The sequence below is a fragment of the Mytilus edulis genome, chromosome 4 (genome assembly GCF_963676685.1).
Source record: "Mytilus edulis chromosome 4, xbMytEdul2.2, whole genome shotgun sequence".
NCBI classification, from domain to species: domain Eukaryota; kingdom Metazoa; phylum Mollusca; class Bivalvia; order Mytilida; family Mytilidae; genus Mytilus; species Mytilus edulis.
The window spans coordinates 83,813,931-83,833,105 of record NC_092347.1 but is presented as its reverse complement, the minus strand read 5'-3'; the positions used below and the strand labels follow the sequence as shown (position 1 = coordinate 83,833,105).

Here is a 19,175-nt window from a genome sequence, read left to right as displayed (position 1 = left end):
TTCTCATAAAGCATACCTACTAAAGCTAGTGAATAAATAATGTGAGAATAAGCACACAAGAATGGTCATAGTACACTTTGGTATTTTTGTAAATCTAACTCAGCTTTCTCTCTTTATGTTAAAATACAGGCATATGGAGGAATCCTTTGGCCATTTTCTTAATCATTAACATTTAATGGGATATTCACTTACAACATTGGTTGCAAATATAAACAGATAATTCATATGTTTGGAAGGGTAGACACATAATTTATAACAAAACTTGTGTTTTACCCCTATTTTCAAATAAAAATTGTCTTTCTTCTTTTTGGAAACATCTCAACAATTTACCAAATATTTCAATATAAGATAGCCACACACATTCTAGCTTCCTATTTTAAAATAAAGAGAGTCAACTATGCCATGTGACATCTAAATGCCATGGTAATAACGTCATGTGACATATAAATGCCATGGTAATAACTACAATAAATTACAATTACTAGCACCACAATCATAGAAATGGACAACCAGTGTCTTAAAAGGAATGTAAAACTAGGAACACATAGTACAACATGGATTTGTTTTCTAAAAATATAAATAATGGATTTCTTAACAGTTCAAAATGGAATGTAAACTTCTCATGTTAACAATAAATCTTATGTACAAAATATACAATCATAATTTATCAAGGTTTCAAATAAGTAGTTTAAAACAAGAATGTGTCCATAGTACACGGATGCCCCACTCGCAACATCATTTTCAATGTTTAGTGGACCGTGAAAATGGGATAAAAACTCTAATATGGCATTTAAATTAGAAAGATAATACCATAGGGAACATGTATACTAAGTTTCAAGTTGATTGGACTTCAACTTCATCAAAAACTACCTTGACCAAAAACTTTAACTTGAAGCGGGAAGAACGGACGAACAGACGAACGAACAAACAGACGCACAGACCAGAAAACGTAATGCCCCTCTACTATCGTAGGTGGGGCATAAAAACCATCTACATGCCCCACTCGCAACATCATTTTCAATGTTTAGTGGACCGTGAAAATGGGATAAAAACTCTAATATGGCATTTAAATTAGAAAGATAATACCATAGGGAACATGCATACTAAGTTTCAAGTTGATTGGACTTCAACTTCATCAAAAACTACCTTGACCAAAAACTTTAACTTGAAGCGGGAAGAACGGACGAACAGACGAACGAACAAACAGACGCACAGACCAGAAAACATAATGCCCCTCTACTATCGTAGGTGGGGCATAAAAACCATCAATCTTTTTTAAAATTCATCTTATTTTGGAGTTTGATTCCAGAATTAAACAAGTTTCTTATACATACATGTACTTATATGACATAAATGTATCAGTAAAATCAGAGTACAAAATCTGGACTAACATGTATTTTTACCCTTTGGTTATCAAGATATGTGAATTCATCTCAAAGTATTTTTTAAAAAGTACAAAGTATTCTACCTTTTGAAGGTGATTAGCAAAAATTTGTTTATGAATATCTAAGTGTTGATTTCATTGATAAATATCTTGAAATATGGAAATGTCCATGGATGGGATGTATAGAATGTTCTGATCAATGTACTATGTTTTGTGAATCTTAAAAGTAGTGATGAACCTTGAAAGATTGAGATATCAAGTCAGTACCATATGGCTTTGATGGATTTCATGCAATTTTTACCTTAAAACTGATGTCGAATAATCATCTGTATCAGAATATATTTTTTTCTTTTATTAAAGAATGGACTTCTTGATTATTTACTCTTCAGATTAAATTTCTTATTTTGTCTCATTCATACAGACACTATCATATTTATATTTATATCACTGTTAAATAAAATTACCAATGAGACAGAATTCCTGTTATCTAAGGGATTACATTTTATAAATTAAAACTGATTTCGAATTACATTTGTACATAATTATATGGTATTCCCTGATTAAAATAAGGACTAGCAAAAACGATGATACGAGACAGATCATAAGCGATATATATTATGTTCTAATTCATTTCTGAAACATATAAAAAAGATTATGGTAGAAACATTATTCTATGAAATTTGAAAAAATAAGTTCTTCCTAATATGAAACATAATTTTTTAACAATTTACCTTGTACATGAAATCCAGGACTAGCTTTCAAAAGTTGGACTCGTAAATAAAATTATACCAAACATTTTCAATCTTGTTTTGCTGATCGATATTTAAAAAAAAACATGATGTAAAAATAAATATATATAGCCCTATGGAAAATGCTATTTCTCTCAGAAAAACATTACAAAAACAGAATTACTTTTTTAAAATATCCTCAGATAACAGATTCAGAAGTCTGATATTGGAAACTGTCACAACATTTATAGAGTAATTGTATACAATTAAAAAACATATTAATTTTAGTATAGAATATTTGTATCTTAAATAACAAAAAGATTTATCTAATTTCATCTAAATATTCATGCATGATGTGTAAATTTAATGGCAACAAAATAAAATGGCAAGTTTTAGGCAAAAATTATAAAATCAGAGACCAGAAAAATAGAGAAGAACTCTAATGAATTGCAATGTTATGCAGAAAATATTAATTGTTGCACAAAAAATGGAAAAAATATTCAGAATGCTCTTGGGAGATAAATAAATTCATAAGTTTACCAATGAATTTCTTTAAAAACAAGATTAACATTCAAAATTTAATTTACAAAGTATTAGTCATATGCTTTTAACAAATATGGAATCCTAAGGATATCATTTTTTTTAAAAGATTACTGAGATTAACTACAGTTATAAAATAAAATATTGTTTTCTTTAAATTCAACTAAAAATAAATAAATTTGCTGATTTGAAGTTCGGCCAAAAATAAAAGTTTGTGTGTTTACTGTACCCCTATTTTTTTGGCCATTTTTGATTAAGTACTGTTAAAGTCACAATGTTTCTCCCATACACTCAATGTAAAAAAATAAATTAAATTAAAAAAAAATCCCTATCTTACTTCTTTTCAGCATGTGACAGTAAACACACATACCTTTTTGTTTGGCCTTACATTCATTCAATTATCTCCCCTTGGATTTAACACATTTGTGCAAATTATTATCTCCCCTGACCAAAAACATAATTTTTGGCAAAATTAAGAATGTAAAAGTGCATTGAATTTTTTTTAATAAAGGCAACATAAAAAAGTTCTTAGTTTATTTCATTTTTGTTAGAAAAATGTGATACAAAGTTTACAGGAAAATATAAAATAAATGATTTTTGATTTAAAAATAAAAGGTGGGAATTTACTCTTACAACAGTAACAACCATTAAATGTTTTATAACACTTACATAACATACTAATCAACAATTTCTAACAAATAATAATTTATAATGCTGATTAATTAATAATGGGAAACTGACAATGCAAATTAAGTAATAACTATTTTAGCTAAAAACTTAAATAATTAGTTCAATGCCGTCATGTGGTAATGGTATTTCATTGTTTAATTTATACAAAACTTGGCTGGAAAAGTCCTTTGCTAAATTGGTTATACAGTTCACTACTGACCCCAAAAAGATCCATAGAGGATCAATAGTTATGTATGCCTTGATTTAATTTGGTCTTAAGTCATATATATATGATTCATTTTGAATCTTTAAAAAATCTGCCCTATTTGCGTAGGAAATAATCTGGATGAAATAGAAGTGTTAATTAATAATATGGAAAATAATGATTCAGCCTTTCACTGTTATTAAATTAGCTATAAATATTTATCCAATTCCAAAGTTTTATCATAGATGATGCAGATCTATATGTAAGAACACACATACACTTTACAAACAAAGCCATCACTAGATCATCAAAACAGACATGTTATACAACAAACATTTAAAATGTCTTGTTTACTTTATCATTTCAAAAGAAGCAAAATTGGAAGTTTTCTCATGAAAAATAAAATACAATTTTACAAATACAGAATAACATTCATTTTTCATAATTCTTGTACAAACTTTACAAAAAGGCACAAATGCAACCTTATTTTTCACAAACAGTCACACAATTAGTAATTGTACTTTATATTTGTGTCCTATTACATCTGTGAAAACAAATACATTTTTTGTTGCCGAAACATTATATCAGTTCTGTTATCCTGCGATATTTTTGGGGTTTTAAATATACATTGAATCATCACTTAACACCAAATGTCAATGTGCCCCCTATTACCTTAAAATAGCAACCTTTGAAAAAAGACAAAAATGGAAAATTTATACATGTAACAGTATAACCACATGTTAAAGACTTAATTTTATTACAGAAATTGACATCACATTATCCTATATTTTTTTTTCTTATTGAATATATAAGATTTCATAGTCCCAAATTCGTACAAAATGTACCTCTATGCATAACTCATTTCATCACAAAACAGCAGCCAATATTTCTTGCATTGAATTAAGGCAGAACTGATTATCATATTAATCAATTTATACTTGAAAAGTCACTGTCATAAACTTTTCTGGGTTTAATTTTCCAAATTCTTTTAAATATACCCCAAAAAGAAAACTTTAAACTATTGTTCCTTGATGATACCACTGCTATATAAGTATTTGGTAAACAACAAGTTGAATCATGAATAAGTCTGGAAAATATGAGGATTAGATAAACAGGAAGTTAATAAGCAATGGCTGTGAAAGACAGACAGCTGTAAAGAGGCATACATGCACTTCCGTCAATTTAGAACAGGAATATCAAACGCCTTTAATTATGGAATTTAATAATTTTGAAAACAATGCTACCTGCGTGAGAGTGACTTTTCAAGTATGTTTTTTTTTCTGTAACAAGGCATTATCTAAGTATAGCAGTTCAATCTAACATTAGTACAATATAATGCCATTGTCTATTGCCTTATTAGCCTCCTGTGTACAGGCACACCTCACACTGTATCCAGAAAACATAAGAAGGAGTAAGTTCAATAGAAAACCTACTAATGATCCCACAGTGAAGTAAAAAGAATAGTCCAGAGATGAGTCGGTCCGGAATGTATGGTATCCATAGTCGTTCTGCGGTAAAACATTTTTTGCAAAGTTGGTTTGGAACAGCACAGCAAACAAGATTACTCCAATTAACATGAATATCACTGGAAATAAAAAAAGAAAAAAAACATAATTTTGTTGGGCTTTTTAGTAAAAGCTACTTAAGCAACATCTCTTTTTTTTATATATATATTTAACATTGTCCAAAATCTGTTGTAAAAAAATAAAAATGTAAATGATTTATGAACATTTAAAAAACAATAATAAATAATTTTAGGATAATCTTTTTGTATGGTGTTACATTTAAATGGTTATTTGTATAGAAAATATGCACAAGATATAGTTTTCTGTGAATTTTATTTGCACATAAAAATCATTCGTTTGAATGTGGCTTTTGATTATATTTTTGCGCTTTCATGGTATAGGTAAATGGTACCTTTTTATTTATTAATTTATTTAATTACAGCTACTGCTTCAAATTTTGTCTAAGTCCCCTGTTCAGCTACAAGGAGGTGGAAGTGGGGCTTAGAGTAGGATACATGTAAGTCTGTTTGATTTTGTACAAGCATTAAATCCTGGAAATTTAAACATATGAAAATGAAAATTCAGAAGAGTTCTGATTTAACATGTCAGCACGTTATGCTGAATATTTGCATAGGAGCCACCACTTAAATAAAAGTAATTCTATCAACTTATCCATTCTGTCGTTCATACCAAAATCAATAACAGATTTTACTTTGAAATTTTGGTTAAAATGAAATCTGTAAACATGCTAAATGAATGCAATTGTAAATGCACTCATATATTTTATGAATTTCATGGTACATGTAAAAGAAATATTTCAGCACAATTAACTTAAAATAAATTTGCAATAAATGATTGGATAATTTATAAAACCAGTACTTACAACCTAATAAGTTCCACAGATACAATCCTAGCGGACCTGTTATTGTCTCTATAGGTTTACCAAAGATGTTGAAAACTGTAAAACTAATGGTAACCAGTCCCCAAACTATTCCTAAAGATAGCATCACCAGAATGGTAACCCAATAACCAAAACCAAACAGTCCATATTCCCAGTCATGTACATTTTCTGAAAAAAAGAAAAGTCCACAATATGAGTTAATAATGTAATAATCAAAGAGCTGAAGAGCTCTGAGGGAAAAGACGGCCATTGTTTCAATTTTTAGGGGGGTATCTTTTGATAGTCTACATACAAGGAATGAGCAAAAGAACAGCTAGAACATATAGAAAGGCTGACAATAATGAAACTAATTGTTGTTTATTGTTATTTCATTTCCTTTGTCAATAATTCATCATAGAGACAATTATGTACAACTGAATGGCAGGCTAAGACCATTCTCATTTTTTTGTGACAGTATTCTCAAGAAAGTGAGGACTGAAAAATCTATTCAGTTTTAATTTTCCATTGATAAAGTTCCCAGTTACAACTCTCATCACAGGGATACATGTACTTTTAAAATCAAATATGATTGATATAAGCTGTGTGAAGTTTGTTTCCAGATCCCACATTTTGATATATCTGTAAAATTCATGAATAAATAGCTTTTAAACTACAAAAAGCAATATTTAAAAAAAAATGAAAAAAAAATTACCACTACAATAATTATGTTGGTACGCAAAATTATTTTTTAATTGATAACTACTTATCATATATATACTTAATGTGACATTTTTAGTGTTCATATACATTAACTTTCATTTTAGTGGGTAATTACTCATCAATTGAGGTGCTCCTTACTTGGAGAAAGATTCTAAAACATAACTTTACTGACAGGATGAAAACTACAGTTGCTCTCCCCAATCTCAATAGGTATAAACTACAAAAAGCAACATTTTTTTTTTAATTTTTTTTTAAACATTTCAATAATTATGTTGGTACACATTTTTTTTTTATATAGAAGACTACTTATCATACTTGGTTTATATCAGGTTAATTAGTGTAAATGTGTGTTCATGTGGTTTTTTGTTTAAATGTACTTTAATCATTCTAATCATTTTCTGTGCTTTTAATATTTTGTAATTCATTTGATTGTATAGCTCAAATTTTGGGCACCATGATTGGTTAATAAAATAATCTATCTATCTATCTATCTATACTAAATGTCACATATGTTCAGAAACATTTACTAATACTTTGATTTTAGTGTAAAATTACTCATCAATTGAGGTGCTCCTGGATTGGAGGAAGATTCTAAAAACAGAACTTTACAGAAACAATGAAAACTGCCGTGTCTCTCCCTAATCTCATGTATCCCCATTGACATTGTTTACCGCGAAAGTTGACCTACATATTATCTGATTATAGCCTCAGATTAGAGCATTGCATGTTGATGTGTGAATCATCTACACTACAGCAAACATCACTAGGTTTATATTTAACAAATACGGATTTTAAATTAGTATACAAATACTGTGAATGATTTTTGGAAAATGACGCAGTCATTGTTCCATTACTGCCGACCTGAACTTCATAACATTTCTCTGCCTACCGTGCTTGGTTTCGTATTTACTATTTTCCATACAAACTGGAATCTGCTTGTGTTATCATTATGCATGATCATTGTGTAGTTATCAGCCAGGAACCAGTTTACACTCGGTTTCATAATTTACTATACAAACAAACTGGTTCCTGCTTGTATTCCACTACACTCGAACAAAATGTTGTAGTTTGACGGGAACCAGTTTAGAATTTGTAAACTACAAAACGTAATCGGTTATTGTTCATTCCGTTTTGGTGTTTCATACCGACTTATATGGTTTGAATAAGCTTAAGACCCTTCAAACATTAATGTGATAGGTATATTAAAGACTGTTTTACAAAAGGATGGAACTGTTTTACTTTCAAAGTCGTACTATCATGTACGGATTTCCACTCTCACCGGTTAATTTCTTCTTTTACACGTGCTTTTGAAACTTCCTGTTTAAACATCGCAAGTTTCAAAATTGTTAACTTATTTTAACAATCATGAAGCGTTCCAGAATCATTTTCAAGCAGTTTCTTCTTCTCTTTGATGATGGAAAATAGGTTTTCTCAAGAAAATACCGCAAACGATCGCAGAGGAATTGAAACGTACAAGTTAAGTCGGCACCTGGTTAAATTGGCATCTAGTCAAATCGGCACCTATTTGACGTCCAATAATATTTGTTATAATATTTTCTATTCAATTAATTAATAACTGTTACCAAGTACATAGTGAATATGTTGGTGTATTTAGGTAAATAAGGAAACCAAAGTGAATATGTTGTTGTGTATAAAGGTAAACAACGAATCCCTTACCCAACTGTTGTTTTAACAATTAGACAATTATTAAAATAAAATGGACAATGGCAATCCACTATTATAACCAAAACATGATAAAATTTATTCAACACACAGAAAAAAACATAGTCAGAATCTCACTTCATTTTGAAACAAGTCAATGAAACAAAGTTATAGCAATACACTAACCAAAACATGATTAAGAGTTGTTCAACACAAAATAAAACGTTGACAAAATACCACTTTATTTAGAAAGGATTATTATTATTTTTAACAATACCCTATCCAATACATGATTAAGTTTTATTCAACACTTTATTTTTGAGACAATGACAACAATTATACTTATAAGATGTCATAAGGCTAATTTGGACTTATATTTAAATTTATTATTTTATTAAAAAATTGGACATTTACAAAAATACTGTTTTTACAAATTTTATAATTTACATGTCAAAACAAAATGTGAGTTAATTAGGGACATTTGATATTTAAGGATTTGTGACAGATTGAGAATTAATGTGAGAGAATTAAGCATATAGGAGAATATGTGTTAATGAGATTATATGAGGAATTATAATTATCTTTTATATTAATTATGTGAAAACTGTTACTTATTGCTAGGTGTTATGAAATGTCAAATTAATTTGAGTATTGTTTCAAATGAAGTATTGTCTGATTAATAGTATAAATAGTGTGTGAAAATAAATGTAGTACCCGTACTGATCACTGCTTAATTAACACTACTCACTTTTTGGACAAATCATCATGGAAATACCCGATGACTTGAGCGCTTTGTTAGCTGCCATGAAGTTGACTGGAAAAGAACCTGCCTGGAAGTTCTCGGCAAGTTCTGACCAGGTGTCAGTACAACTGACGTGGACCAAGGCTAAGGAACCAGAGGCATCCTCTAGTAAATCCAAGCCGGCCCTGAAGAGCAAGCCACCCTCCACCAGGAGAAGAGACGCAAAGCGCTTTGACCAGTGGAAGGCAACAAAAACAGCCGTGATACCTGCTGAGCAAGTCCAACAAACTACCAACACACAAACAGAGGCAAGAGACAGCGTAGTTGGACACGTACTAACACCAACTAAGTACAAAGGGGAACCAGTTGGGGTTGTAGTCAATAGGGATATTGTCACCAGTCCCTACAACCCCAACAAGGCCTGCCACCGCCTTGTGTATTACACCTCCACCAATGACAGAGGCAAGCGCAGTAGGGTCGACTATGAAGATGGGTTTGACATCGACCACCCAGACCTACTGCGCACACCACCGCACACATCACCAGTCCTCAACGAACAATCCAAAGAGGCAATACAATCAGCCATACAATCATCACGTCCTGATACTCCGTACCAGCAAGACCAACGCAGTCGGAGTAAAATGAAGGCAAAAAGACCGACAGACTCCAGTCTATAGAATAGGTAGATACAGTCCGCGATATCCAGACAGGATAGTCGGACTCTAAACAACCACACATCATCATGTAAAAGAGTAGTAGAGTAGTAGAGTAGTAGAGTAGAGAATAGAAATAGTGTGGATAAAGAGTAAGAACAGAGAGTCGAGATAGTTACAGTTAGGAGTCGTACATTTGATATTGACATTGTCCTATGTTTATTTCTTGGACTTGGAATTAAATGAAAACAAAAGTGAATCTGTTTGATCTTTGATAACTGCAACAACTAGTTCCTGTTATTGGTGTAAACGTTTTTCTAATGATTTTTCGCATAAAATTATGACCCCGTAACAAGGCTTAGCGACTGAGCCAGCAGCCCCTTTGCTACATATGGTGGACGTGACCCGGGCAAGTTGACTTATCATCTCAACAAAGATACCAGATACCTTTTACTGCAACAAGTGAGTGTTTCCCTTTAAAAGAAACAACTGGCAATATGGAATTTAATTTAAGACCACAATGGAGATTATCGAACTTTCGAAGTCAAAGACCAGTATGTTGTAAATGTGGAATTGGGCATAGCAGATTATGTTTTGCTACTTTCAAAAGTTGTTATAAATGTGGAGAAAAGGGACATTATGCAAGAATGTGTAACATTCATAAACCATCAGTGGAAGTAAAAGGACATCAGAAGTGCAATGACATCAAAGTGAAAAGTAAGAAGAGAGCAGACAGGGACCGATCCAGATTCAATGAACATTTTGACAGAAAACGACAAATGCTGGAATTACCATTTACAAACACCAGAAATACAGCTTTTGTAAGTGCTTTGGACACAACGTATTCAGTTAAAGTGGAATTGAAAAGAATTAAAGAAAAATTAAAAGAGAAAAATATTAACAGTGGAAAATTTAAATTTCAACATAGCAAGAAAGATGAAGAAATAAGTGATCTGAAAGAAGAGCTAAAATCAACCAAGACAAGTTTAGATTCACATGTTATACAAATTAAGGAATTACAAGAGGAATTAGAAAAGTTTAAAGCCACACCAGAAGATCTAGATATGTTTAACCTGCATTGGAGGAATGAATTTTTAAAAAGTGAAAATTTGAGGATCATGGAAGCGTGCAATAAGGAAAGAAGACAGCATCACTTAGTTAAGTGTAAATTTGATGAAGACTATGAGGAAATTGTTGCAAACCATCCAAAGTATGTGAATTTAGCATTTGATTATGAGCAATTGCAAAGAACAGTAGGCCAGCAATATACAGAATCACTAAAACATTGGAAAGAAGAAATAGAGCAATTGAAAAAGAAAAATGAACAACAAGATTTAGTGATAAAACGGTACCAGCAACAACAACAGCTCCAAAACCAGCAAAAGGTGATTCAACAACCGCAAGAATGGAATCAACAACCACAACAATGGAATCAACAACAAGATGAGTATCATCAAGGACATTTTAACCATCGGCGAAACAATAGACATGATAGAAGAGAACATGGAGGAAGATTTTACTAACTTTTATAAACACGAGGACGTGTTTAGTGGAGGAGGAGCCATATGTCATAAGGCTAATTTGGACTTATATTTAAATTTATTATTTTATTAAAAAATTGGACATTTACAAAAATACTGTTTTTACAAATTTTATAATTTACATGTCAAAACAAAATGTGAGTTAATTAGGGACATTTGATATTTAAGGATTTGTGACAGATTGAGAATTAATGTGAGAGAATTAAGCATATAGGAGAATATGTGTTAATGAGATTATATGAGGAATTATAATTATCTTTTATATTAATTATGTGAAAACTGTTACTTATTGCTAGGTGTTATGAAATGTCAAATTAATTTGAGTATTGTTTCAAATGAAGTATTGTCTGATTAATAGTATAAATAGTGTGTGAAAATAAATGTAAAAGAGTAGTAGAGTAGTAGAGTAGTAGAGTAGAGAATAGAAATAGTGTGGATAAAGAGTAAGAACAGAGAGTCGAGATAGTTACAGTTAGGAGTCGTACATTTGATATTGACATTGTCCTATGTTTATTTCTTGGACTTGGAATTAAATGAAAACAAAAGTGAATCTGTTTGATCTTTGATAACTGCAACAACTAGTTCCTGTTATTGGTGTAAACGTTTTTCTAATGATTTTTCGCATAAAATTATGACCCCGTAACAAGGCATAGCGACTGAGCCAGCAGCCCCTTTGCTACATAAGAAAACACTTGCTTACAGAGTTATTAAACACAAAACCAATTAAGATTGGGTGTGAAAGTGAAAGGGGGCGAACATGAGTGGGCGCAAACGTGAATGGGCGCGAACGGACACGGATTCATTCTATGTACCAGTGAGAAATATACAAGCCTTTCTACGGTATTTATTTGTACAATTCAGGTAGTCTTGACCTATTCATTTGTCTTAAAAAAAACACAGCCAGTTGTCACCTTCACTTCACACACACACATATACAAATATCAATTATATGCTTACGAGACATGTTACATTGTTAAACTAATTAAGGTATGTGAAAATCAAGACTTGCATAAAAACTATCCCAATATTAGAGACAGTGGCGTCATTTTTCCTCAGAGCTTTCAGCTCTTTGATTATAATAAATACAGGATATCCCTGTGTAGTGTGGCATTCCAACAATGACGTCACTAGGTTAGATATATTTAGAATATTTTGTAATACTGATTTTTCCGGAATGTAAAGAAACGTATATAGTGTAAGGGAAAGCTCAATATACGATAATTTCATGAGAAACAGAAGGGAAATGTGTAAAAAATGTATTTAAAGTAAATCTGTTCTCCTTGTCATCAATTTCAGTATGACATTTTGAGGGGGTTTCCAAACTATCAAAACAAAATGATTGACGTGAGGGAATGATACTCTGGCCAACCCCATTAGGGAATTGACGGCTTGAAGCCGTCTTTCCCCAAAAATATAACCAACTTACCAAAATATATGGGCCCAAACATATTTATGAAAAAGAGTTTTTTTTTTAATGACAACATAAGTACACTAATTACAACGCTTACTGTGATGAGAACAGTATTTTCTGAAACTTTCTTTTATATTTTTACAGTAGAAGAGGTTCTTTGAGACCAATTTTTCCCCTCTAATCTGTGTACTGCTTATAAATTGTGTTATTAATGTGATGATTTCAACACCCGAAAATAATGTTGTTGTTTTTTCAAAATTCCCTTTAAAACAGGATGCAATTCTAAATTTGCAGGAAGAATAATGGTCTTATATGGGCTTGTGATTTGAAGATTGGTGCACATGGCCTCAGTAATAAGCACGGGTTGTATATATTTGATATACTAGAAAAAACCTGTGCGAGCCCGGCTTGAAGAGTCTTCAAGACTACTTGAAATGTTTATGGTGATACACAGGGTGGGTTCGTGTTTCTCAAACTGTTATATGCACTGATGCATTATGTTGATAGTTTAAATTAGTTTGTCATTTCTTCTTCCATAGGAGTTTTAATTAGTAAAGGAGGGAATAGCTTAGAGAAGAAGAAGACAACCTAGAACACTGGTGATTAAAACATATATCAGTGTTGCTATTTCTTTTTTTTTCGAAAGGTAAGAGTCAAGTTCTGTCTCTGTGTGATATGGGTGCTCAAAGAACAGAGGAAATAACTTAGAGAAGACAATTTTGATCTTTCTTATGATTTAAGACATTTCTTTAGTGGTGCGAGTTCTGTTTCTGTGTGACACAGGTGCTACGAGAAAGTAGTAATTTACTAAGAAGAAAACAATCTACTGAAAAACATTTCTTTGAGTTTGTTATATTTCTTTATTTTTTGGTGGTGTGAGTTTGATAAAGTGATTCGAGTTGTAATAATTAGTGAGAGTGTTTGAGTGGATGAGTTGGCCATAGGCAAGTTGGCATAAATTCGAGACAAATTGAATACAAAACCATTTCCGCCTGCTTACAAAACGTAGACAGTAAAGAACTAGCTACAGAACTTTATTTGGGGTTTAATTAATTAAACTATGCTAATTGTACCTCCTTTATCTTTTTTTTCAGTATATATACTGGAAATATTCTTAATATATTTAATCCCTGCCTCTGTATCAAGTGTTTCTCCTTGATCTGTCCTCACTGTATAGTATGAACACCAACCATCGGTACAAATAACTGAAGAAAAAAAAACAATAATAGTGTAACAGTTCTTCTGAAGAAGAAATAGCAGTATGTTTTCTGCCAAATAAAACAATCAGCATGTTTATTGATTACTTAAAATTAATGCAGGTGAAATTTAAAAAATCTAAAATTTAAAAATGATAATTTAATTATATAAGTCAGCATCAGTTAAGGTATGCTATGCATGCTATGAGCTATAATAATTTTATAGTAAAAGGTTATGGAACTCCTTTTTTAACATATGAAATATTTTGATTTTCAAAAAAATGGTGGGAAAAGGCTGACTATTACTTTTACCTTCTATTTAGAGTCAGCATTATTTGGGTCTCAAATCGTAATAAAAAAAAAATCTAGAATCTATTTTTCGTTATGACCTTTTTATTGTCTACAGATCTAGAAGTCTTCTATGAAAAGAAAAGTGGATGATATGGCAGTGGGGAAAAATATATTACCAGGAAAAAACAAAAGGAGTCTGAACATCTGACAAAAATTCCTAAACCTAACCTGACTACTTCCTTACCTAATAGTAAAATCAGAATATGTTTAATAATGTCATAAACATATACAAATGTACAAGATGAATTCTTTCTGTTTGGCCTTCAATTCAATGTCCTTTTTGTTGGTCTCTTTGTTTAAATATATAACATGTATAAAAACATGAAGAAGGGGAGATGAAATGTGCCCTGATGATACAAATGTTTTGCCTGTTATTAAATTTCTAAGTCATAGCTACATTGTACATGTACATGTACATTCTATGAAAATATATAATAACCAGGTACTCAAAAATCATCATCATAATTTATATTTCATGAATTAGTGATCAACATTTTACAGTAATAAATCCTAGATCAAGCATTAATACATTAATAGAAGAAAAACAAACAAAAAAAACACAATAGCTTCAGTTCCACAGCTACTTTTATAAGAGGGTGGTAAAGAGTTATTTTCTAACAATGTTTTCTGCCTTTTTAATTCACCTGTTTTGACGTTTTAGTTCACGTTTTCTGGTGTTTGGTTCCATGTGCATGCTACAATGTACGTTTTTCCCCTTATTTGTTTTCAGTTTTTCGTGTTGGTACTCTTTATTTCTCGTGCTTTTCCCGCATTCGACTCAAAGGCAAACCAGACTAATTCAAAGTCGACCTCCATATTGTATATATGTACATGCATATATGGTATGCATTTTATATTATTCAAATCAGAAGCAACTACAATAATGCACGCACAAGGTCTTCATTTAGACTATTAATAAAGGCAGATTCCAAAATAAGAAAGTTGAAAAGTTCCCAAAATTATGTTTAACAAAATCAACACCTATGAAGTTCTGTTTTGGAATACATGTTATACTTATATAAGTAAACACTTTTTGACAAAAAATAGATCTATTCACCATGTTTACATTATATTTTTTAAAAAAAAGAACACCTTTAAAAAATGTTGTTATCATAACAAAATTGACAGACATTTTGACGGAAAATTCTAATGTTAGCTACACAAAAAATCCTGACATCTTCAGTATTTTGAAGGTTTGGATGTATATCTTGATTAAATATGAAAGGCAAATTGGAATAAAACATTTCTTAACATCTGCACCAATAAAAAAGGAATTGTAACAACTTTAAACAAGAGGCTGTCACAACGACAGCAAACCGTATTTATTAACATTTATTTGTGTCCTGGCAATATCACAAGAACCATAACTGATGAACGGTGAATGTGAAAATCGTCAATATCAAATTTGACCTCCATTTTGTCATCAGTATCAACATATTAAAATTTGAATAGCTTAGGTTGAATGGTTCATGAGTAAATGCAAAAACATGAATGGTAACGCCATTTTTCGATCTTTGAAGAACTATAACTCCTGAACGGTAAAAGAAAAAATCGACATTATTGAACTTGACCTCCATTTTGTCATCAGTAACAACATATTAAAATTTGAAAAGCTTTGGTGGAACAGTTCATGAGTAAGCACACGGACATGACTGGCAACACAGTTTTTCAATCTTTCAAGAACCATAACTCCTGAACGGTAAAAGACAAAATCGTCATTATTGAACTTGACCTCCATTTTGTCATCATTAACAACATAATAAAATTTGGGAAGCTTTGGTTGAACAGTTCATGCGTAAATGCACGGACACGACTGGAAACGCCATTTTTCAATATTTCAAGAACCATAACTCCTGAACGGTAAAAGTCAAAATCGTTATTATTGAACTTGACCTTCATTTTGTTGTCAGTAACAAGTTAACATATTAAAATTTTATAAGCTTTGGTTGAGCGGTTTCTGAGTAAATGCACAGACAACATTTGGTTGCCGCCCGCCCGCCCGACTGACTGCCCGCCATACATCCCCAAATCAAGAACCGACATTTTTGTCACAAAAATCCGGTTAAAAAGGATTATCTTGGAGTTGCTAACATAAGATTTGACAGACATGAACATGATGAACAATGCTACATAAGATTTGACAGACATGAACAATGCTGCTAACATTAGATTTGATAGACATGAACAATGCTGCTAACATAAGATTTGACAGACATGAACAATGCTGCTAACATAAGATTTGACAGACATGAACAATGCTGCTAACATAAGATTTGACAGAAATGAAGTTGTTGCTAACTGCTAACATACATTGTAAGAATTGACAGACTTTATTGTTGCTAACATAATATTTGATGGACTTTTTTGTTGCTAACATAATATTTGACGGACTTTTTTGTTGCTAACATAAGATTTGACAGACATTATTGTTGCTTACATAAGATTTGACCGACTAAATAGTGTTGCTAACATCAGATATTGACAGACTTGTTGCTACAAATGTAACATAAGATTGTGCTAACATAAATAAATTTGACGGACAATATAAAAAATGTATATATATATTTGAGATTTTTAACTAACATTGGAGATCTTATCCTAGTTGAAAGTCATATTAAGAACTCCTGCAAAATACCGGTCTGACATGTATCAAGATTTCAACCCAGGACAGATAACTCTAATTGTAGCACATCCAAATGTTGCTAAGGGAGCTACCATTTGATTTTTATGGGGGGGCTAGGATGAAATTTGAAAAAAATAGGCAGGACAGGAGTTTTGAGTAAAAAAAAAAGGCAGGATGAGACACTTGCAAAAAAAAGAAGTTAGGACGACAATTTAGGTAAAAAAAAGTCAGGATAAACTAAAAAAAAAAGGCAGGACCGAACAGAGTGAAAAATAAAAAGGCAGGACAGAGATTACAGCTTAAAAAAAATGCAGGACAAAATTTTTCATCCTAGCCCCCCATAAAAATCAAATGGTAGCTCCCTAACATAAGATGACAAGTTTGACAGAAATTATGTTAGCAACAGATTTGATAAAACTATTGATTAAATATATGGTAAATTGAAAGATCCAAAATGTGTATGTTTAATGTACATTATGAAATACAATTTTAACAGGCTTATATAAGTACATTTTTTACCTACAATGATGTGGCAAGATTTTATGAACATTTTGCTATCATAACATTTATTGACAGACGAGCATCTAATAAGCAAGGTATTTGAAATTGAAAATACACGGATGCCCCACTCGCACTATCATTTTCCATGTTCAATGGACCACGAAATTGGATAAAAAATATAATTAGGCATTAAAATTAGAAAGATAATATCATAGGGAACATGTGTACTAAGATTCAAGTTGATTGGACTTCAACTTCATCAAAAACTACCTTGACCAAAAACTTTAACCTGAAACATGCACTTTCATTTTCTATGTTCAGTGGACCATGAAATTGGGGTCAAAAGTTTAATTTGGCTTTAAAATTAGAAAGATCATATCATAAGGAACATGTGTACTAAGTTTCAAGTTGATTGGACTTCAACTTCATCAAAAACTACCTTGACCAAAAACTTTAACCTGAAGCGGGACAGACGGACGAACGAACAGACGGACGGACGAACGAACGGACGGACGCACAGACCAGAAAACATAATGCCCTCTACTATCGTAGGTGGGGCATAAAAATATATATCACAGATGTTATAAACAAAAGAAAAGCATCTGAAATAAACAGATACTCTTGTTTTTATTTCATGTGTTTCCGTGTTGAGTACCCCCTTTGACAACCTCTTGTGATGTAGCTTAATTGTTCAAAGAACCTAGCTATCCAATCAATATATATATATATATATATAGTATCATTTGTTTTACGACATAGGCCTACCTTTACTTTTTCTGCCTCTAGGTCCAAAGTTGTAATTTATTTCATTATCACCTCTAAACAGACCAAACCTTCCATTTGTTGTACAAGCATCATCCGATGTATTATTATAACATCCTGTGTCATTTAATTTACTGCCTGTATATTTCACCCAGTTGTCTGTTGAAAATGCTGCTACGGTCAGTCCAACAGCAATTATACTTATAAACACTGTCAAAATTAAAAACGTTTTCTTATGGCTGTCTCCTGCCATTTCAAGATGAACAATCTTTATCACAAACTACCGGGTAAATTATAAAATTGATAAACTAGTAAGATAACATTCCGAAAATGTCACACCCAAAAACAGAGACCTGTCAATATCATGCAATATTATTCATTAAAATATATCTTGACATAAAACGCTCAAGAAACCTGAATGTTTTCGCAGCAGGTATGTCTTAAAACCTTTATTTAATGTTTAATCATAAACTATAATGTACCATATAATACAAGAGATTGACAACTCGGCGAAATCCCGTAATATCACACGGCCACATTTAAACCTCGCGAGATCTCTTTGGGTAATAGAGTCTTTATCAAAGTATTAAAAGTACTCGAAGTAAGGGTTAATGTTTAAGCATAAATTAACTGTTTCAGTGTTAAATTTAACATAATTAATTAAATAATTTGAGTTCATGCATAAATATTTATTTCAATGTCATTTTAATTTCGATTTTTATTATTGAAAAAGAGACATAATTTTATATTGAATTAAAAAAAAAAACGATATAAAATAGTTGACACTTAATAAATTGTATCAGAGTTCATTTTATTTGATATTTCATAATGGGTTTCTATTTAATATACACCTGTGTCGGAGACATAATTTCACAGTTTTACATGTATATTAGGCTTGAATTATTCGATGGTCATGTAAATCACAACCTGTTTTAAATAGTTTTAATTGACACCTGGTACACAAGAAGTTGTTACACCACAGGTGTCCACAATCTTTCCAAAAATACAAAATATAAAATTAATTAATGAGTAGAAAAAAACTTAATTTGTTTGTTTATTTACCGTTAATCATGATCAACTTTGTCTTATATTCATAATTTTT

General features: G+C 31.3%; 1 protein-coding gene across 1 annotated transcript; it reads right to left on the bottom strand.

Annotated features, from left to right (window-relative positions):
* Positions 1–1,558: 1,558 nt before the first annotated feature.
* On the bottom strand, positions 1,559–18,449 carry LOC139520782 (clarin-2-like). The gene is made up of 4 exons (XM_071313719.1): positions 18,077–18,449; positions 13,714–13,845; positions 5,915–6,100; positions 1,559–5,111 (listed from the first exon to the last, which is right to left on the bottom strand). Exons 1-4 carry the CDS (start codon positions 18,324–18,326, stop codon positions 4,849–4,851), a joined length of 831 nt encoding a protein of 276 aa, XP_071169820.1. The 5' UTR covers positions 18,327–18,449; the 3' UTR covers positions 1,559–4,848.
* Between the last annotated feature and the right edge of the window lie 726 nt (positions 18,450–19,175).